This window comes from Podarcis filfolensis (assembly GCF_964270895.1).
Source record: "Podarcis filfolensis genome assembly, chromosome: 17".
Taxonomy (NCBI): domain Eukaryota; kingdom Metazoa; phylum Chordata; class Lepidosauria; order Squamata; family Lacertidae; genus Podarcis; species Podarcis filfolensis.
In genome coordinates this window covers 32,105,401-32,127,759 of record NC_139621.1, presented here as the reverse complement: position 1 = coordinate 32,127,759, position 22,359 = coordinate 32,105,401, and the positions used below count along the sequence as shown (strand labels likewise).

Below are 22,359 nucleotides of genomic sequence, written 5' to 3'. Positions count from 1 at the left end.
GAAGAGACCACAAGGGCCATCGAGTCCAACCCCCTGCCAAGCAGGAAACACCATCAGAGCACTCCTGACATATGGTTGTCAAGCCTCTGCTTAAAGACCTCCAAAGGAGGAGACTCCACCACACTCCTTGGCAGCAAATTCCACTGTCGAACAGCTCTTACTGTCAGGAAATTCCTCCTAATGTTTAGGTGGAATCTTCTTTCTTGTAGTTTGGATCCATTGCTCCGTGTCCGCTTCTCTGGAGCAGCAGAAAACAACCTTTCTCCCTCCTCTATGTGACATCCTTTTATATATTTGAACATGGCTATCATATCACCCCTTAACCTCCTCTTCTCCAGGCTAAACATGCCCAGCTCCCTTAGCCGTTCCTCATAAGGCATCGTTTCCAGGCCTTTGACCATTTTGGTTGCCCTCCTCTGGACACGTTCCAGTTTGTCAGTGTCCTTCTTGAACTGTGGTGCCCAGAACTGGACACAGTACTCCAGGTGAGGTCTGACCAGAGCAGAATACAGTGGCACTATTACTTCCCTTGATCTAGAGGCTATACTCCTATTGATGCAGCCCAGAATTGCATTGGCTTTTTTAGCTGCCGCGTCACACTGTTGGCTCATGTCAAGTTTGTGGTCAACCAAGACTCCTAGATCCTTTTCACATGTACTGCTCTCAAGTCAGGTGTCACCCATCTTGTATTTGTGCCTCTCATTTTTTTTGCCCAAGTGCAATACTTTACATTTCTCCCTGTTAAAATTCATCTCGTTTGTTTTGGCCCAGTTCTCTAATCTGTCAAGGTCGTTTTGAAGTGTGATCCTGTCCTCTGGGGTGTTAGCCACCCCTCCCAGTTTGGTGTCATCTGCAAATTTGATCAGGATGCCCTTGAGTCCATCATCCAAGTCGTTGATAAAGATGTTGAATAAGACCGGGCCCAAGACAGAACCCTGTGGCACCCCACTAGTCACTCTTCTCCAGGATGAAGAGGAACCATTGATGAGCACCCTTTGGGTTCGGTCAGTCAGCCAGTTACAAATCCACTGAGTGGTAGCATAGTCAAGACCGCATTTTACCAGCTTCTTTACAAGCATATCATGGGGCACCTTGTCAAATGCCTTGCTGAAATCAAGGTAGGCTACATCCACTGCGTTCCCTTCATCTACCAGGCTTGTAATTCTGTCAAAAAACGAGATCAGGTTAGTCTGACATGACTTATTTTTCAGAAATCCATGCTGACTATTGGTGATCACAGCATTCCTTTCTAGGTGCTCACAGACTGTTCGCTTAATGATCTGCTCCAGAATCTTCCCTGGTATTGATGTCAGACTGACTGGGCGGTAATTATTTGGGTCCTCTCTTTTCCCTTTTTTGAAAATAGGGACAACATTTGCCCTCCTCCAGTCTGCCGGGACTTCGCCTGTTCTCCAGGAATTCTCAAAGATGACTGCCAGTGGTTCTGAGATCACATCTGCCAGTTCTTTTAATACTCTTGGATGCAGTTCATCTGGCCCTGGAGACTTGAATACATCTAAACTAGCCAAGTATTCTTGTACTATCTCTTTAGTTATTCTGGGCTGTGTTTCCTCTGCTGAATCATTTGCTCCAAATTCTTCAGGTCGGGCATTGTTTTCTTTATCGGAGAAGACTGAGGCAAAGAAGGCATTGAGGAGTTCAGCCCTTTCTGTGTCCCCTGTTTGCATTTCACCATCTTCTCCTCTGAGTGACCCCACTGTTTCTTTGTTCTTCCTTTTGCTACGAACATACCCATGAAAGCCTTTTTTGTTGCTTTTAACCTCTCTAGCAAGCCTGAGTTCATTCTGTGCTTTAGCTTTTCTGACTTTGTGTTTACACGTGCTGGCTATTTGTTTGAATTCCTCTTTGGTGGTTTCCCCCCTTTTCCATTTTTTGTACACATCCTTTTTTAATCTTAACTCAGTTAAAAGCTCTTTAGATAGCCACCCTGGCTTCTTTAGGCACCTTCCATGTTTCCGTCTCATTGGTATTGCCTGAAGTTGTGCTTTTACTATCTCCCTCTTAACAAACTCCCAGCCATCATGAACTCCCTTTCCTTTTAGTATTACTGTCCATGGGATCTCACCCAGCACTTCCCTAAGTTTTATGAAGTTGGCTTTCTTAAAGTCAAGAAATTGAGTCCTAGTATGCTTGGCTGCTCCTTTCCGCTGTATAGTAAACTTCAGAAGAGCATGATCACTCGCGCCGAATGATCCTTCCACTTCTACCCCACTAACCAGGTCATCAACATTGGTTAGGACCAGATCTAAAATGGCTGTTCCTCTTGTTGCTTCTCCCACTTTCTGGACAATGAAGTTGTCTGCAAGGCCAGTGAGGAATCTGTTTGACCTTATGCTCTTGGCTGAGTTTGACATCCAACAAATATCCGGGTAATTGAAGTCCCCCATTACTACTATCTCCCTTCCTTTTGCATGCTTGGCCATCTGTTCCAGGAAGGCATCATCTATGTCCTCCGTTTGGTTTGGGGATCTATAGTAAACTCCCACAATGAGGTCACTGTTATTCTTCTCTCCCTTAATTTTGACCCAAATGCTCTCACTTTGGCTTTGAGGTTCTAAATCTTGGATCTCTTCACAAGTATACACATCCCTGACATATAACGCCACTCCTCCTCCTTTCTTGTCTGGTCTGTTTCTCTGAAATAGATTGTATCCCTCCATTATTACATTCCAATCGTGGGACTTATCCCACCAGGTTTCAGTGATGCCTATTATGTCATATTTAGTTTGCTGTACCAAGAGCTCAAGCTCATCTTGTTTATTTCCCATGCTTTGCGCATTAGTGTACAGACATTGAAGTCCATTAATCATTCCCCCGTGTCTCTTATTTAAGGATTTTTTCCTCCCACCACTAGGTCTGCGTGCTGTTTGCTCCATTTGGTCTATGACATTTGGATGATCATCTTCATCAATTGATAGACTCCTACCTTCAGGAGCACTGTCTCCCTCCCCCACATTAGTCAGTTTAAAGCCCTCCTGATGAGGTTTCTGAGATTTTTGGCAAAAACATTCCTCCCAACCGTTGTGAGGTGCAGCCCATCGCTTGCCAGAAGTCCATCTTTAAGAAACTGCAGTCCGTGATCTAAGAATCCAAACCGTTCCTGTTTACACCATTTGCAAAGCCAGTTGTTCACTTCCACTATTTTTCCCTCTCTCCCTGGGCCACGTCGTTCAACTGGGAGGACAGATGAGATGACAATTTGTGCATTTAATTGCTTCAATTTCCTGCCCAGAGCCTCGTAGTCTCTTTTGATCTTCTGGAGGCTATTGCTTGCAGTGTCATTGGTTCCCACATGAACCAAGAGGAAGGGGTATTTGTCAGTGGGTTTTATGATTCCTTGCAGTCGTTACATGTTCTCTGTAGTGTCATTTCTGTCAATCAGGCTTCAGTTCACACTGCCCAAAGCTTAACAGTGTACCTGACCTAATTTGTTGTAGAAGCACACTGAATTGCAGAATGTTCCAACTGGCAGAGAATCAGCAGCGCTTCATTTGCAAAAGGTTCTGCCAGGGTTCTGCCCTACCTGGGTCATGCTCTCTCACCTAGATGCACTCTTCTCCCTAATCTCTGCTATGCGAAGTGCTGTTAGTGGGCAATGACTCAGCGATGAGGGATATGCACCTTACACATGCTCAGAGGCATTTTCGCTGTCAGCTTCAGGCGTGCCTGAGTTGAGAGCACCTGGCATCGCAGTCCAGGGCTCTGTCACCAAGGAACTTTGGCAAAACCCTCGGGTGCCACATCCTGCCAACATGTTATTTAATCGCAAGATTTCTAACAACACAAAAGGCATGCAAGACAATCCTAAAGTCTTACAGCTCCCTCGTAATGTGGATTTGCAGCTTCCATAAGACCAGAAGAGGAAGAGTGAGGAACAAACACACAAACACACACACACACACACACACACACACACACACAGGCCTTCCATCCCTAGGGTTCCAGCCTTTCTTTCCTGAGCACCCCATTAAAAAGGGGAGCGGGAGAGACCCTCTTTTCTCAGTGCTACTGGCGGACAGGAAGCACAGAATACAATATTGTCTGTATCTCAGGCAGGTGAACAGCTGAAGCTGCGTTCGCTCCGGAGATCGAGTTACAACTCCTGTCCTGAGCCGAGGAAAATAGCTGAGCAGAGGACAAATCGCCGGGAAAATAGGTTCCTGTATAACACATTTCATGCCCAGAAAGTTCAGGACAGGTAAATAGCCGGTCCCCTTCCACCTGTTCTAAGACAGGTCCCCGAGGGGGGCGTCCCAAGGAAAGTGAAGAGAAGTGTGATTTTTTTTGGGGGGGAAATACAGTATATAGATGAATTCTCTTGCGGAATCTTCACGTGGCATGCTGCGCTCAGCCCCTCGCGTGCCTCTGGACACTAAGCGTAACAGAAAATCACTCTGCCCATGCTCAGAGGCACCCTCTCTCCCACTGAAGTCGAGGCTGCCCTCGCCCCTGGGACTTACCTCTTCTGCTGCAGCAGGTTGATTTCGTCGAGGCGCCGGTCCCAGGACTTCTCGCCCTGCAGCCTTCGCCGAAGGGCCGCCCAGAGCCCCAGGAGGAAGCTGCGGTTCCCGGGCAGCAGCATCCCCATCGCTCCGCCGCCGAGGCCTCAGCAGCGCCTCCGCCCAGGTGGCGGGACGGGACTTGGGTCCGGCTGCGGGAGGCCAGCGCCGGGCTGCTCCGCGGGGAGAGGAGGCAGCGGCGGAGCCAGGCAGGAGCCGCGGGGAGGAGGACGAGGCGCTTGCAACATCTGGCCGGGACCTGGCGGAGCGCGCAACCTGGGAGAGGAGGGACCTGGGAGAGGAGGAGAAAGAAAGAGGCCAGGAGAAGATCCGCCCTGCCCGGCGCCTCCCCAGCAACCGGCTCCCTCGGGAGTTCAAGAGACGCGCGGGACTCCGCGTAGCAGAGGGCGGAGGGCAGGCAGGCGGCGCAGCAAACACAGCCAAAGATTTTTTGGGAGTGCATAGGAGCCAACTCCTAGGGGCCGAGGTCCTTTTGGCCCCCCAATAAAATATTCCAGCGCTCCCAAATTTAATGGGCATTGCCATTCAAATAGTGCGTGCGCACTGTGTCATGTGATTGATGGTGTGGGGCGGGGCTTACCTCGCCCCGCCCTCATATTTCATTCAAGTTTGCACCCCTGTTTGTTACTTCCTACGTTACTTCCCTTTGGGGAAGCTTCGTCTTTTTTTGTGAAAAAAGCAGCTTTACCTTTGCCATAAAATTGCAGAGTTGGAAGAGACCCCCAGGGTCAGCTAGAACCCTCAAAGAAGGAATCGTGCCCACAGCTGTCTCTGGGTGGGCTCGAACCAGCAACCTTCTGGTTCGCAACAAGACAGCAAGGGACCCCAGCCGCTAGGAGTCTGCTCCTGTGCACTGACCCATGGTACACTTTGCATGCAGCCCCCGGATCTGCCACAGCTTGGGGTGGGGTGGAGGGCTGCTTTGAGCAACTGAGGATAGTTGCACTTGGAATTATATAATTGTAGGGCTGAAAGGAACTTGCAGTGCAGGTATCTTTCAACCAGCCTGGGGCTTGAACCCGCAGTCCTGAGATTAAGAGTCTCATGCTCTTACCGACTGAGCTATCCCACTGTCCTAATCTAGGAGACCTGGCTCCCTGTCATTTTCTCCCCCACCAGGTTCCTGTGCCTTTGATAGTTGCACGATTCCACCTGGCCCAAGACTTCTTTCCTTGCAGCCTGTGCAGAAGAGCAGTCCAGAGCCCCAAGAGAAAGTTGCAGTTGTTACGTGGACTTGGGCACTCAGCCGCTTGGGCTGCATACACAGTCCCATTTCCGCCCCTTCCAGCGCACTCCCACCGCTGGCATTTGAAGCCGAGTGCACATGACAAATAGCCACAATCCATAGGCATCTTGTACTTTCTTGAGAAGCACTGCTGTTTGATGCACTTTCACTTAATCCATCTTCCACCAGGCAGTTGTTGCACATCTGCAGATGACAACCAACCTTGGACAGGTTGCGGGCCCAGGGTAAAGTCAGATTATGTGCATCGGTTGAAGACATCCCTGCCTCTCTAGTTCGTAGGCAACATGAAAACACAACTTGATTGGCAGAAATGACTGGCAGAATCTGAGACCAGGGAGAAGAGTCGGTGGAAGAAGATTGGAAGAAATTTAAAGATTATCTACAGAAATATTGTAAAATTAACGAATGTTAGAATGATGTTGGATAGAAATTAAGTGGTTTCCAGCTGTAATGCTTTAAGAGAATATGAAAAAAGGGTTATAAATAGGTAAAAACATAATGGTAAGGATTTGCTGAACCAACAATTTGAGGTGGAATACAAAAAAGGGAGGTATGAGGAGGTCTGGGAAACAGGCTAAAGGAAAATAAGCAATGGAAAATTTGTGTGTTTTTAATTATTTTTATTTTGTATTTTTGTTATTGTTATTTTTTTCATTTTATTCTAATACTTTAAAAAAATCTTAATAAATATCTTATAAAAAAAATGAAAACACAACTTGAAATGCAGCTGGCAGGCAGGCGGGGGTGTGGGGTGGGACAACATCACTGCATTTTAAGCACTAATGTGCACATAGGCCACTCATTGGCTCCCCATTTGTAAAACAGGATTTGATATTTTTCAAAGCAGAAAGTTAAAAGGTGTTACAAAATGATATATAGTGTTTTCCCTATAGTGTTCAGTGTCTTAGAAGTTTTTGGGGATTTTTCCATTTGAGACATCTGGCATCAGACCAATTTTGAGCCTTCCCAACAGGAGTATTATGGAAGTAATAGGAAATGATTAGAGGAAGATCAATGCATTAGAGAGCCTAAATTGAGGACAACCTTCTTCAAGGGCACAACTTACTGAGAACAAGCCTCTTCTGTTAAGTCAAGTTCTTGAGAGATTTTGCAGTAGACTTTGTAGTACAGTATTTGCAAGAATTGAATTACATAATGCTTTATTTATTTGCGAGTACATTTCCAAAGTTTTGCCTCTTCCTTTGCTGTCCCTGGCTCTTAGCACGACCTCCCCCTTTCCCTTTAAAACAAAGTATGAACAAGTGCAGCAAAACAGCTTAAAGCAAAATATCTCATGTTGAGCAGCAGCAGCAGCACCCCAAAAAATCTTCCCTTTTCCAGGTATCTCCCCAAATCCTGGCTTAGAAGACAGTGGTTGTACCTGCCAGATGACTGGACCAATTATTATTAAATATGGTAGCCTAGTTTTGAATCTCCACGGAGTCCTACAGCTCATCAGGTAATCGTGAGTACATCATTTCCTCTCTGCTTAGCCTATCTCACAGAGTTGTTGACATAGGCATAGTGAGGGGGCAGAGACAGCTGCCCCCCCATCAAGTAAATAAATAAAAATAACTAATAGTAGAAATAATCAGAATATTTGAAATTGAAATGCTTGCTGAGGTCACTTGGATGCTGTTGTAAAACATTCTGGTGAAGATTTTGACAGATTTTTCTGATTGCTTGGGCTCAAAATAAAGTAATTAGAAACAACTGTTGCTGAGACATTTCATTCCGAATCTGCTAGGCGGAGGATGATGACAGGTGGGTGTCCTGCGCCTCCCCCAACATAAATCCTGGTTACGCCCATGGTTGTGGAGGAGACTAAAAGGGCAACCAACATACATCTACCCTCATGAGATCCTTCAAGGAAGAACAAGATAAAGGTAAAGGGTAAAGGGACCCCTGACCATTAGGTCCAGTTGTGGCCGACTCTGGGGTTGCAGCGCTCATCCCGCTTTATTGGCCAAGGGAGCCGGCGTACAGCTTCCGGGTCATGTGGCCAGCATGACTAAGCCGCTTCTGGTGAACCAGAACAGCACACGGAAACGCCGTCTACCTTCCCGCAGGAGTGTTACCTATTTATCTACTTGCACTTTGATGTGCTTTCGAACTGCTAGGTGGGCAGGAGCTGGGACTGAACAATGGGAGCTCACCCCGTCGCGGGGATTCGAACCGCCGACCTTCTGATCGGCAAGCCCAAGTGGCTCTGTGGTTTAACCGCGTCAAGATACAGATGCAATAATTAAAATTAGTGTGTCCGCTGCGTCTCTCTCAGAATGCACTGAGAGAATCGTAGCAGGAAGAAGTCTTATTGCTTATGGTTTCCATCAACAGATACTAGTTTCATGATATTTCCATAATAATTTCAACAACTTCTTCCGGAGCATTTCTCGTTACGTAGCAATGTCAGCTCCTGTGACAACTCTTGTGCACTTTTTGAATTTCTGCCCCACTTTCACTTCTAAATAAAGATGGAAGGATATGTGATTTTCAATATGTGCTTGCTCATTTCCCCAGTCTTATTATAATCAGTTACCCACATTTCTGCAGCAATTTGTGATTTTTTTAAAAAAATGCTCATGAAAATTCTTCAGCATTTCTGTGCTGATTTCCCCTAGCACATTTTGGTATGCAATGCTGACTAACGTGCATATTGTTTGTAAGCAATTTCCCCTAATATAATGCATTTTTTGGTAAGTTTTTTTTCCACTAATATATTCATTTTATGCACATATCTCCCGAACATTAGCATTTTTGTAAGCACTTTGGTTTGGTTGGAGAATTCTAGCGCAAAATTGGGATACATGCTAATTTTGAAGGATAGCTGCTTTGGTTCTAATATTGTACTAGAAGGTGTAAATTTTAGTGATTCAGCTTTATAGGTGTACTGAACTGAATTTTGCCCTACTCCTGTTTCTGTAGCCTATAGGACTTGTGATGCAACAGAAGAGCAAAACAAAAAGAAGAAACCATGTGCAGGAATAACTCTAGGAAGCTTTAACAGTTGTAATCATGATAAGCATCTAAAACTAAGTATTGTGTAGTCAATAAAGTAAATAGTGGTGCCTGTAGGCTTACAATCTACGAAATAAAAAGATAAAGGAAAGTAGCTCAGTTAATACCTGGGATAGCTCAGTCAGTAGAGCATAAGACTCTTGATCTCAGGGATGTGGGTTTGAGCCCCATGTTGGGCAGAAGATTCCGTAGATGACCCTTGGGGTCCCTTCCAACTATTATTCTCTGGAATAAACAGTGGAAGCTGGTCCATTAGGGCAAATGGGGTCCTGCCCCACCGACCTCACTCTGCCTTCATGGAGCTACCCCCTGCCTGCCTGCCTCATACTTACGATCAGGAAGGGGGCACAGGCTGTTGGCTTCCCCCTCCTTGGTCTCAATGTTAGCTGTGTAGAACTCATCAGGAAAGAGGATGAGGGCGAAACTAGAATGTGTTGACTCCATCTGTGGTTCACTCTGGCACCACCTAATGTTGGCTTCCCCGCCTTCCATTCCACCAGTCCCAACGGGCACCGGCTGCTACTGGGAAAGAAGGGAAACAGACCAGAAGGGGAAATGGCAGAGGTGATGGAGGAGAGTTAAAAACCGCCAGCTTAACAACAATGTAATACATTACAATGAGCAGGAGCAAGCAAAAGTGTGTGTGTGGGGGGGATATCTGAACCAGTTTAAGACTACAAACCCATAAGTGAAGATGCGTGCACCTAAGGCTTTTTAAAAAAAATAATAATAATTTATGGTTTTCAATTTTATACGTTCCAATAATTTTACAATCATTTTAACATTTCAAAACTTTACTTCCTTCCTCCTCTTTCTGCGATTCCTTCAATTTATTTTTAATATTTTCTGCACATCCAAATTAACTTAATTTGCTCATTTGTTCATCTATTTTAAATATATACTCTTATAAAACTTCAGGTTATTACAATAATCCTGCCAATGTTCTTGTCTGTTTACAGTTTGCTTGTAAACATTCCATAAACCATTTCCATTCTTTTATAAGAAGTTTGTTATCTTGATTTCTTGTTTTTCCAGTAAGTTTTGCCATTTCAGCTTAGTCCACAAGTTTTTGTATCCATTCTTCTTTTGCTGGGACTTCTTCTTCTTTCCATTTTGGGGCAAGTAACATTCTTGCCGCTGTAGTCGCATACATGAATAAATTTCTATACAGTTTGGGTAGTTCTGTTCCAATAATTCCCTATATATATGTATGTATATTTAACTATTTAATTACTTTACTAACTAAAAGCCAAACCACCCAAGGCTTTTAGTTAGTAAAGTAATTAAATAGTTAAAAAGTGGAATTACAACTTGGAACCAGACAGAATTCGAATCTGCTGAGGCGTTTTCCAAATAAAGTTGCTGTCTAGGGAAACAGATCTATAAACAGAATTTCCCAGGCTTCCCATGATGAGGTTGGTGGACTAGAACTCCCATCATCCCTGACCATTCGACATCCTGGCTGGTGCTGATGGAGCTGGAGTCTAGCAATGTCTGAAGGGCATTGTCTCATCAGCTCCTGATTACCTTTCCGAGCCACACTGAATTTTGGTTAGGGTAAATGGCTGTCACAATATACAGTTGTCTCATACAAATTGTCTTGTACCTTTGGTGAAAAGTTGTAAGAACTGCAAAAAGCTGTTTGAACCTGGGGGGTAGACAGAACCCTAGAGTGCTCTTCCAATGCAATGTATGAAGAATAGACACATGAAAGTACAGTATAGCTCAATATCGGAGCTCACCCTTTGCATATAAGGCTCACCACTTTTCTGAATTGATAAAATGCTGCTTTATACAAGACAAAATATCTTGAAATCACCACTCAAACTGAAATGCATACTTAAAGCAAATCACAACCCCTAGCAAGTATCAATTCTCCAACAGCAATAAGAATTCCATATGTTAAATTTAGATTGTCATTTTGGCCTTCAAAGAATGAGGCCACAACTAAAGTCAAAGTTCGTTCGTCACAAAGACACTTACCAGAGCGTTAGATCCATTGAATTCGATGGGAATTGCTTCTGAACAGGCACACGTGGGGTTGCACTGCAATCAGTTTGTGGGTCATTTCCTTAGTGGCCCATCTAGGAGAAGGAAAACTCTGATCCTAAACCTCTGCTGCCTTGGGGGATATCTTCAGGAGGAGAAAAGGCTAAGGAGGAAACCCTACACAAATCCGGAGTAGAGTCCCTAAGGCAATTGGATGGCGCCTTGTATGTCTCCTTCCGGCAACTCCTGCAGCCGAGCTGTCACCAAACATATTGCTCTGCTTTCCTTTGCGCCACATCAATGAGGCCAAGGAGGAGGCAAACCAGGACCTCTATATAGGCTTGTGCCCCAGAAATATCACTTAAAATGCTGCTAATGAACTGGTTTGACTTCACCCTGAAGACACACAGACACACTGCATTGTCTCTTGAGACAGACAGATGCCAACAACGAGAAGCAGTCTCTCTCTCTCTCTCTCTCTCTATATATATATATCGATCATATTTTTTGCTTTATAGGGCGCACCGGATCATAGGGCACACCTAGGGTTTTTTTTGGGGGGGGGGGAATATAGAAAAAAAAGTTTATCCCCCCCCCCCAGCCCCAAAGAGCAAAGAAGCCAAGACAGCTGTCTTGGCTTCCTCTTTAGCCACGCACAACCTCTCCAGCCTGGAGAGGCTGCGCGCAGCTTTGGCAGAAGCCAAGACAGTGAGCGGGATGGATCCCGCTTGCTGTCTTGGCTTCCTTTTTAGCCGCGGGGCTGGGGCGGGGGAAGCCCGAGCGTCCCCCGATCCCAGCCCCCAGAACGGGTCCGGGAGCAGGGGCGAGGTTGCACGCAAGCTGCCCAAGCCCGGGGTGCGCAGCAGTGCGCTCCCTGGGCTTCGGGCTGCAGGCTGCTATCCGCAAGCCTTGGGAGCACGGCGGGAACTCCCGCCGGGCTCCGAAGGCTTGTGGATAGCTTCCTGAAGCCTGGAGAGTGAGAGGGGTCGGTACACACCGACCCCCCTCGCTCTCCAGGCTTCAGCGAAAGCCTGCATTCGCTCCATAGGATGCACACACATTTCCCCTTCATTTTTGGAGGGGGAAAAGTGTGTCTTATAGAGCGAAAAATACGGTATATACACACACATACAGTGGTACATCGGGTTAAGTACTTAATTCGTTCCGGAGGTCCGTTCTTAACCTGAAACTGTTCTTAACCTGAAGCACCACTTTAGCTAATGGGGCCTCCTGCTGCTGCCGCGCCGCTGGAGACCGATTTCTGTTCTTATCCTGAAGCAAAGTTCTTAACCTGAAGCACTATTTCTGGGTTAGCGGAGTGTGTAACCTGAAGCGTATGTAACCCGAGGTACCACTATATATATATATATATATATATATATATTAAAGAAGTTTCTGAGCAGTTTACAACACTCTAAAAAATACATTAAAATAAATAAATGAGAAACCCACATTTTACAGATCACTTAGATCAGACATCCCCTTATAACATCAGTGCAAATGGAATCACTAATGTATGGGCCCATAAAATCTACTGACCTATCCAAAATACAAAAATACTATGCACCAGGTACTGTATGTATTTATAGGCACTCTCACTTCAACAGTTATCTCCTCCCACCTACTTTCAGCGGCCAGAAGCGTCATAGCCAGACACTGGAGAGACCTGTCAGGAGTAAGCATGGACCAGTGGTACCAAATAGTATGGGAAACAGCCCTACTAGAAAAATTAACCAGTAAACTGAAACTGACATGGGGACAGATAGAAGAAGACACCTTCACTCCGGTATGGCTCCCCTTTATCACATACACAGTCAAAAATCCACCAACAGCATACAAATCAATATGGCTAACCTGATCCAAAACACCCACCCACCCCATTCACACACGAAAACAAAAACCACCGCAGCCAACCACAAATGAACAACCACACCCTAGGCCAACCCCAACCTCTCTCACCACCAAAGGAACACAAGTGAACAGCAAAGAACCTGCACAAACAACGCTGACACCAAACCAGTGGCATAGCGTGGGGGGTGCAGGGGGGGCGGGCCGCACCGGGCGCAACATCTGGGGTTAGGGCAAATCCATGGGTTAGGGGGCGCAAATCCACGGGTTAGGGGGCGCAAATCCACGGGTTTGGGGGCGCAAATTACTTGCCTTGCCCCGGGTGCTGACAACCCACGCTACGCCACTGCACCAAACCCTACATATAGTAAGTAAAATCGAAACATCGCCACCCGACCCCCACCCCCACCCATCTTTCCCCTCCTCCACCTCTTTCCCCCTTTTCTTCCTAATGTCTCAACAAATGAAACTGATTTGTAAAAATGTTACATGGGGAAAAAATACGAGAGAGAGACATTGCACAAATTTTTGTAAATCAAGAAAATCTTTAATAATAATAATAATAATAATAAAACAGTTATCTCCTGAGAACAAGCTTGTGCTAAATGGTAGGGTAAACTCACACCCTTCCCTGGAGTCCTTCAGGGAGTACCCACAATCATTGCTATCTCCTAGCAAGCTTAGACATTCCCCACCCTTGCCACTCTCTGCTCTCACTGGGGAGCATCTACAAGGAGCCATTTCACCCCTGCACAATACCAGTAAAAACAACAAGAGATGGTGCATCCTTGGGGTAATTCCGAAGGGTAATCCACAGCAGCATCACTGGTTATAGGTTTGTGAGCTGGGAGTGTTCCCAGCAAGCCACAGGTGCCTCCAATCAGCTCCTCCAGGTTCTCCCCATGCTCATCACTGCCCAGCCAAGAGCCCTCTTCTCTTACCCACTTTGGCTCACACCTGAAGCAAGCTGCTCCGAGACTTAAATAGCCAAATGCCCTGGAGGAGGGACTAAACAGCTGACAAACATTCAGGCTGAGCTGGTCCAGGTGGCATCAGTCTGTCCCCAGTTTTCTGTCCTCTGCCTGAAGCAAGATGCAAGGCTTAAGGAGCCAAGTGCTTGGCAGATGGAACAAACATCAGAGAAGCATTCAGGCTGAGCTGGTCAGGGTAGACTCTCCCCCATAACCCCGGCCATTTTCTACCGTTGTCTGAGGCTGCAAATATTAGGAAATAGTAAGGATACACAGAATGTCGTCCCATTTTCATTTTCAGATCAAAGCTACAGACTCTACAAGTACCCATATTTTCCAGGGACAGTCCCCAATTTACAGAAGCTGTTCCAGTTTATGATTTGATCCCAGAATGTCCTGCTTTTTCTTAAAGGTAAAGGGACCCCTGACCATTAAGTCCAGTCGTGACCAACTCTGGGGTTGCGGTGCTCCTCTTGCTTTATTGGCCGAGGGAGCCGGTGTACAGCTTCCGGGTCATGTGGCCAGCATGACTAAGCCGCTTCTGGCAAACCAGAGCAGTGCACAGAAACGCCGTTTACCTTCCCACTGGAGCAGTACCTATTTATCTACTTGCACTTTGAGGTGCTTTCAAACTGCTAGGTTGGCAGGAGCAGGGACCGAGCAACAGGAGCTCACCCCATCACAGGGATTCGAACCGCCGACCTTATGATTGGCAAGTCCTAGGCTCTGTGGTTTAACCCACAGCGCCACCCGTGTCCCCTTGCTTTTCCTTAGGATGTCTCTTATTTCCATTGGAGAAATGTTGGAGTGTATGGAGTTTTGCGACCCAAGGTGATAAATAGGGAACTTTTTTAAAAAAAGGTTTAATGTTTTCTTATGTTTTCATATATGTTGGAAGCTGTCCAGAGTGGCTAGGGCAACCCAGTAAGATGAGTGGGCTATAAATAAAATTATTATTATTATTATTATTATTATTATTATTATTATTATTATTAAATAGGATATCCCTATTTTTATCAGAGACAGGTTGGAGGGTACGGAGCAATTGCTTGGATGAGAGATTAGAACTATGTGTCAGACATCCCTTTAATTGTATTCTCTCCATATACCCCTTATTCACTGCCATTGCGAATGCGGAATAAGGGGTCAGAGAGAGCACCACAAATAGCCAATCAGATTAGATCTGATCGCAATGCTTCATGGATCAGCCAGATGAGAAACACACAAAGAACAGCAAGGATAATATCACAACAGCTTGAAGCCAGTAAGATTTGGTTTTCTGTTATCCATGTGAGGGCAATTCAGAATTACAGCAGTGCTTTCTGAATAGGAAAATTATTTTCAAAGCAATTATTGTTATTATTCATTAAATTTCTATACTGCCCTTCATCTGAGGATCAAAGGACAGTTTGCAAATATAAAAACACAAAAATGCATACCATAACAACAAACAAAAGCAATAAACACCCTCCACATGCAGTTTAAAAGGCCATAGATCGTTGAATTAGCCAAAGGCTTGGGAGTAGAGGAATGTTTTTGCCTGACACCTAAAGATATGTACTGAAGGCACCAGCCAAAGCCTCTTCACAAGCAACTCCCAAAGGATCATAAAGAGGGTGTGAGTGTGTGACGTTTTTATACTGCAAAAAAAAAACCCCCAAAAACCCTTTCAGCTTAACTCTGGAAAATATTCAGGATTCACCCCAAAATGAATGCAAAATGACAGCACTGAAATGAGAGTTTGCATTTCAGATGTAAAACTTCTGTTGCAGTCTTTGAATGCTTTTCTATTTTGACGTCTCTTCGTTGTTTTGATTTTTGCAGGAAGCAAATGCACGCTCTACACTTGCATGCTGTCTTATACTACCATTTACTAAATAAAATTATATATCAGATGCTGTCAGACACTAATTACTGTTGCCATCTCTTACTTTATTTGCCATCTATCACATACTGTCAGCTGTTAAATATCAAACTCATACGTAGCATTGTCAAATACAGGTATTCAATATTTGAAAAATATTAGGTACCGTATTTGGAGAAGATCCAACATTAAAATCTGATCTGCAGAGGAGGATTTGGGGGTAGCAATTTATTTCATTTCCATGCTTTCAAATTGTCTAATGTCTGTAGTATGTTAAGTTCATGAGCTTTAGCCAATAATAAACTGAACAGGCAACATTAAGTGTCTCTTACTTTATTTGCAGTACTAGCTTGGATGTAGTTCTCCAGCTCTTTCTACTCACAAGGTTACTGATTCTGTAAAAGATCACCCTGCAATTTCCTGCCACTTGAGAATATAGAACAATATTTTTCCTTTCTCTCTTCAGTACTTCCCCTTTGTTTGTACGACTGCATCACTGCCTGCCTATCTACCTAAACTTTCAAGGACTAGAGGACAAGCTATGTTTTTGTCAACATTGCAAGGAAAGGGAGATCCCCAAATTTATATACAAAGAACACATACCAAATATTCTGAGTTTTTAATTCTATAAGGGCTGGAGGTGGGAATTTAAACAGCTAGGCTTCAAAAGATGTGGCCGTTGTGTGAACTTACAGAAGCTCCACTCATGCATTCAATGCAACTGGGGGGGGGGTGACATGGGGAGGGGAATGTGTGCAAGGCCCACACCCCAAATCCCAGCATGCACCAGGTCCATTTCCGGCCTTTCCGCATTGTGTGTAAAGGTCTGAAGGGGGATTCCACACTCAAAATAAAAAACAGAACCAATGCACACTGAGATGTTTGGATGGGGTTTGCCATGAGCCCCATGGAGAAACCATGCTGGGAATAGTCTGAGGTGGCAGAGGAAAGTGCCAGAATTGAACTCCAGTGGGCTGGTGGGCAAACCCTGGGGAGAAGCCAATCTGACGATCAGGCCAGACCCCCTCCTCAGTGTTATCGGACTTGGGCTTTATGTCATAGCCCCCTAATATGGTGTCAGAATCACCCCTGCCTCCAATAACCCTCCTCCCATCATAGAATCATAGAATCATAGAGTTGGAAGAGACAACAAGGGCCATCGAGTCCAGCCCCCTGCCAAGCAGGAAACACCATCAGAGCACTCCTGACATATGGTTGTCAAGCCTCTGCTTAAAGACCTCCAAAGGAGACTCCACCACACTCCTTGGCAGCAAATTCCACTGTCGAACAGCTCTTACTGTCAGGAAGTTCTTCCTAATGTTTAGGTGGAATCTTCTTTCTTGTAGAAGAGGTGCCTGCAGAGAGATAGGATATTAAGGTCCACAAATGACAACATTTTGGAGATCCCAGGTCGCAAGGTGGTTAGATTGGTCTCAACTAGGGCCAGGGCCTTTTCAGTACTGGCCCCGACTTGGTGGAACGCTCTGTCACAAGAGAATAGGACCCTGCGGGACTTGACATCGCAGGGCCTGCAAGACAGCTGTTCCGCCTGGCCTTTGGGATGCCAACTATGCAAATTTCATTTATTTGTTCATTTATAACATTTATAGTCCCTCCTAGCAGCTCAAGGTGGCATAAATGATTCTCTTCTTCCTCATTTAATCCCCACCACAACCCTGTGAGGGGGGTTGTTGTGCTGAGAGGCAGTGGTTGGTCCAAGGTCAACCAGTGAGCTTCATGGCCAAACTGGGATTTGAAGCCAGGTCTTTAACCACTATGTCATGCTGTGGCTTCCCCATGCTTCAAAAGGAGAGCACAGTGGGCATGTCAAATGTTTGGACAATGTCTTAGCTTACCTCTGTTGCACCTGCTGACTGATGTGCCTTTGTAACCTGAGTTACGTACAGCAGTGCATTAAAGCCTTTGGTAATCCAAGTTGAAGGGATGCGGGTGGCGCTGTGGGTTAAACCACAGAGCCTAGGACTTGTTGATCAGAAGGTCGGCAGTTCGAATCCCCGTGACGGGCTGAGCTCCCATTGCTCAGTCCCTGCTCCTGCCAACCTAGCAGTTCGAAAGCACGTCAAAGTGCAAGTAGATAAATAGGTACCGCTCCGGGGGGAGGGAAACGGCGTTTCCGTGCGCTGCTCTGGTTTGCCAGAAGCGGCTTAGTCATGCTGGTCACATGACCCGGAAGCTGTACGCCGGCTCCCTCGGCCAATCAAGTGAGATGAGCACCGCAACCCCAGAGTCGGCCACGACTGGACCTAATGGTCAGGGGTCCCTTTACCTTTACCTTAATCCAAGTTGAGAGTAGTGCATATACCTTTCTCCAAAAACCCAAACACATGAACGAAGATAGGCGCACAAGAGGAATCGTGTCACAAGAGAGCCATTTTAAGACTCCTGTAAAGTTCCCAAACTGCAACGGTGACAAATTACATCTTCTTTTTATTATTGCTAGTGAAGCACAGAATGTTAAGGCCAAGTTGCCCCCAGTTCTCACCTCCTTGCTTGAGGCTGATTCTGAGAAACAATTGAGATATTTCCACCTGCCTTCTTCAAACACTAGAACTCGGGCCATCAATCTGGCGAACCCAGTTGGCATCTAGTTCAAGCAGAACAAAGAGACGTATTTGGTTGCGCAATGCATAATTAACCTTTGGAATTCATGGCCACAGGATGTTGTGAAGGCCACCAGAGTCAACGGGTGCACAATATGTTTTGAAACCAGGGTGATTGCAGAGATTGTTATAACTAAGGTCCATGGGCTCCCAAGCTCAGTTGAGAGAAGTGGCTTACAGGTTGTCTTGCGACTCCCGTAGTATTGTTTATCAAAGTCTAAGCTAAATGTTGAACGTGGAATGAATTACAGAACTGAATGATTCCCTGCCACTTTCATGACAGTCATTTTTTTCTTGGTTGATAACTTTCTTTCTTATTCTGTTTCTCCACATTTAAGAGAAACTTGATATACAGAAGTGTAGCAGCATCTCTCCATAGTGTTTAGATGCTCCCAGATGCCCAATTTGCAAACAGGTCATTGAGATATCACAGGTTGCTTCCAATTTTTTTTTTTTAAATGTATCAGATTTCCCCCACGAAGGGTAAATCCAGATTAAATACTGGTGGGAAATATGGGTTTGCATTTTGATGCCAATGATGTCATTTGAGACTCATGGTTCGCTGCTCGGAGAGTTCCCGATCCCACTCCTCAGCTCATAGCTGTCAACTGTCCCTTATTTGGTGGGAAAGTCCCTTATCCCAGCGCCGTGTCCCGCTGCTGTCCCTTATTGATGATGTCCCTTAAATTTCCCGGGTTTCAAAGGAAGCAGCTCCTCTCCCTCCCTCCCTGCCGGCCAGGGAGGAGGGAGGCTCCAACTGTGTTGCTTGGCTGCGTTGCTCACCCAATAAGGAGTCTAAGAACGACTGGGGGGGTGGAGCTTGCATGCCTTGTGCCAATCAAATCGGCCACGTTGCCTGGGAACTCGCCTTTGCTCAGCACTTCCCAGTGAAGAGGTGACGGTGGTTTTCCTTGCTGCATCTCCTTTGCCGGGTTGTTGCGCTGTGGGAACCACCGCTTGAGGCTTCGTTTGGCTGCTGGCTGGGCTTTCTGCCTTTGGCTCGGAGAGGCCCAGAAGTTGAACATTACTGTGCTCCTTGGAAAATCCCTTATTTTGGCTGCTGGTCCCTTATTTTCAAGGCTGCTGGTCCCTTATTTTCAAATCCGTAAGTTGACAGCTATGCCTCAGCTACTCCCAGAGATGTAAGGAAACCTCCTCAGAAATGTCACTGTGCTTATCATAATTCTCCTAACTTCCCTCAACGTTCACACAGCAGGCCATCTAAATTTAGCAGAATTTGGCGGAAAGTTAAGAAATATGCAGTAATTGCTTGAGCGACTCTTGCTGCTTTATTTTGAAAGCTTTCTTCAGAATTCCTACAGGTGCCCTATCTAGCAAGTTGCTCCAGTTTGATGTCTCATTAAAGATAAAATGATTTTTATGGCAGGTCAGCCCCTCACAGATAGCCTAATTCCCACTGAGGTAGTATATCTCTAGACTTTCTCAAGACTTCAGGTATATTTGTATACTGCTTCATACAAAATAAATAAACCCCTGCACACAGAAAACTTAATGTTGAGGATCCAGCCTTTCTTTCTTTATCACGTGCTAGTTTTCTGTGTGAAGGGATTAAAAAATAAAAATGAGGAGTGTTCAGGCATATAAACCCACACTTGCCATCCAGAGCGGTGCAGAACAGACACCTGTTTACCATCTCCGAAAGAGCTCTCCATTCCTGTGAAGGGAGGCACCTTGCAGCAACCATCTCCATTTCTCTCTGCCCCTAGGCCATCCTTGATGGGAGGCGAGGGGAGAGGCCCTGGAAGCAGAAAGCCCAGAAATTCTCACCGCCTCTCCTGCCCTCTCCCAGGTTCAAGATAAACCCCATGAACTTCTGTGGTCAATAAAGGTTTTTCGTTCGTTTTGTTTTTACAGTTCAGCGGATAGGAACAGTCTCTTGCTTTCTTTACACAGAAGCAATTTTGGTCATTGTTTGTTAACTAAGGCAGGCACGAGAGGGAAGGGTGACGAGGAATGTAAACTATTCCCCCCTCTCCCAAGCCAATAAGGCAGTGAGAGCAGCACTTGTGCAAACATATATAAGTGGGGTTATGATTGGAAAAGTACCTCCCCATGTATGTGTGTAGGGTGTTAGTGCCACTCATATCTGTGTATATGGCTGGGTGAATGGGTGCAGATGAAATGGGAACCCAGCCATGCTGACGAATGAGTTCTTTGTTATGTTCCATTGCATACAGTCTCTGTTTTTCACAGAGATACCTGGTTCGGGAGCAGGAAGGGTATAATAGCCAGTCGGTGGTGCCAGACTAAAGAATCACACGGAAACTTCCCCTCAATTTTTATTGATCCCCTGAAAGCCTATGTCCACAATAGGATCATATAAAACTAACAATAAAATAATCAGCAGGTTTGGAAAGATAAGCTTTAGAGATTGCAGAGTATTTTGCATCTCCCACTTTAAAAGAGGTGCGGGTGTGTTGAGCTGATATTCAAACACCAAGTGAAGAATTATTTAATAAATGTGCATGCTAAGTTTCACTTAGATCACTTAGTGCGGTACTCAAACACATGCCAGATTTGGGTGTACTTTACATCTTTCCTCAGCACCCCTTCAAATGGGGCAAAATGGCTGGGCTGGGGAACAAACATGAATTATAGACCTGTGTCCTCATAGACTTGTTTCCTTGCAAGTGTTCAAGGGCAAATATACCGTATTTTTCGTTCTATAAGATGCACCAGACCACAAGATGCACCTAGTTTTTGGAGGAGGAAAACAAGAAAAAAATATTCTGAATCTCAGAAGCCAGAACAGCAAGAGGGATCGCTGTGCAGTGAAAGCAGCAATCCCTCTTGCTGTTCTGGCTTCTGGGATAGCTGTGCAGCCTGCATTTGCTCCATAAAACGCACACACATTTCCCTTTACTTTTTAGGAGGGAAAAAGTGAGTCTTATAGAGCAAAAAATACGGTACATTACAGCGCATTTGGTTTTTTAAAAAATAATATTTATTGAAATTTCAAAAAATTACAAAAATTAAGGAAAATAAAACAAAAAATACAAAATACAAAAAAATTAAAAACAATTAAAAACAAGTCAAATTTCCCATATCTTATCTTTCATTTGCTTGTTTCTTTGACCTCCTCACACCTCCCTTTTTTGTATTCTAGTTCAGTTAGTTAATTCAGCAAATCCTTTCCATCTTTGTTTTTATCTTAATAATTTATCTTAGTATATTGTAACTTTACATTCTCACCTGTTAACAACCCATTTTTACATACTCCTTTGTAACATTACTGCTAAAACCACATAACTTAATTCCAGCATCCTTCTAACATTCCTTAATTTTACAATGTTTCTGTAGATAGTCTTTAAATTTCTTCCAACCTTCTTCTACCGACTCTTCTCCCTGGTCTCGGATTCTGCCAGTCATTTCCGCCAGTTCCATGTAATCCATCACCTTCATCTGCCATTCTTCCCGGGGTGGGTAGATCTTGTGTCTTCCAATACTTTGCGATAAGTATTCTTGCTGCTGCTGTAGCATACATTAAAAAAAAAATTCTATCCTTCTTTAACACCGATTGGCCGACCATGCCCAGAAGAAAGGCCTCTGGTTTCTTCAAAAAGGTATATTTAAATACCTTCTTCATTTCATTATAGATCATCTCCCAGAAAGCCTTAATCCTTGGGCACGTCCACCAAAGGTGAAAGAATGTACCTTCAGTCTCTTTACATTTCCAGCATTTATTATCAGGCAAATGATATATTTTTGCAAGCTTGACTGGTGTCATGTACCACCTGTATATCATTTTCATAATATTCTCTCTTAAGGCATTACATGCCGTAAACTTCATACCTGTGGTCCATAACTGTTCCCAGTCAGCCAACATAATGTTGTGTCCAACATCTTGTGCCCATTTAATCATAGCAGATTTCACCGTTTCATCCTGCATTACAGCGCATTTGTCGTATTTCTACTTCTGCCTCTTTTACAGCAGTTTTATAGCTCAACCTATTGTTAAAATCATGCCCTGACTCCTGAATATTAAACATCATTTTCACATATTAAAGTTCAAATAGGATCTGTTACAAACACAGACCCTCCAAGCGTCCCTATGTTCCAGGGACAATCCCGGGTTTACAGAAGCCATCCTGGTTTCTGATTTGATCACAGACCTGGAATATCCCACTAGTCTAGGTGGAAAGGGCCTTGCAGGGAGTGGCCTTCACGACTCACAGATGTCCCTCTGGTCTCACTACATCACTAGTACTTTTTAAAAGAGAGTCTAACTTCACATCTTCGT

At 44.9% G+C, this 22,359-nt stretch overlaps 1 protein-coding gene across 4 annotated transcripts in view; it reads right to left on the bottom strand.

Annotated features, from left to right (window-relative positions):
- TRPV6 (transient receptor potential cation channel subfamily V member 6) overlaps positions 1-22,359 on the bottom strand; it is a 122,107-nt gene that overhangs the window by 72,375 nt on the left and 27,373 nt on the right. Inside the window, exon 1 of one of the 4 annotated variants that reach the window (XM_083593248.1) lies at positions 4,482-5,088. The exons of the other annotated variants lie outside the window; for them this stretch is intronic. Within the exon in view, the coding sequence (XP_083449374.1) occupies positions 4,482-4,609 (128 nt within the window). The 5' untranslated portion in view covers positions 4,610-5,088. Of the gene's footprint in view, positions 1-4,481; positions 5,089-22,359 lie in introns of those variants that run through there. 4 annotated transcript variants of the gene reach the window in all.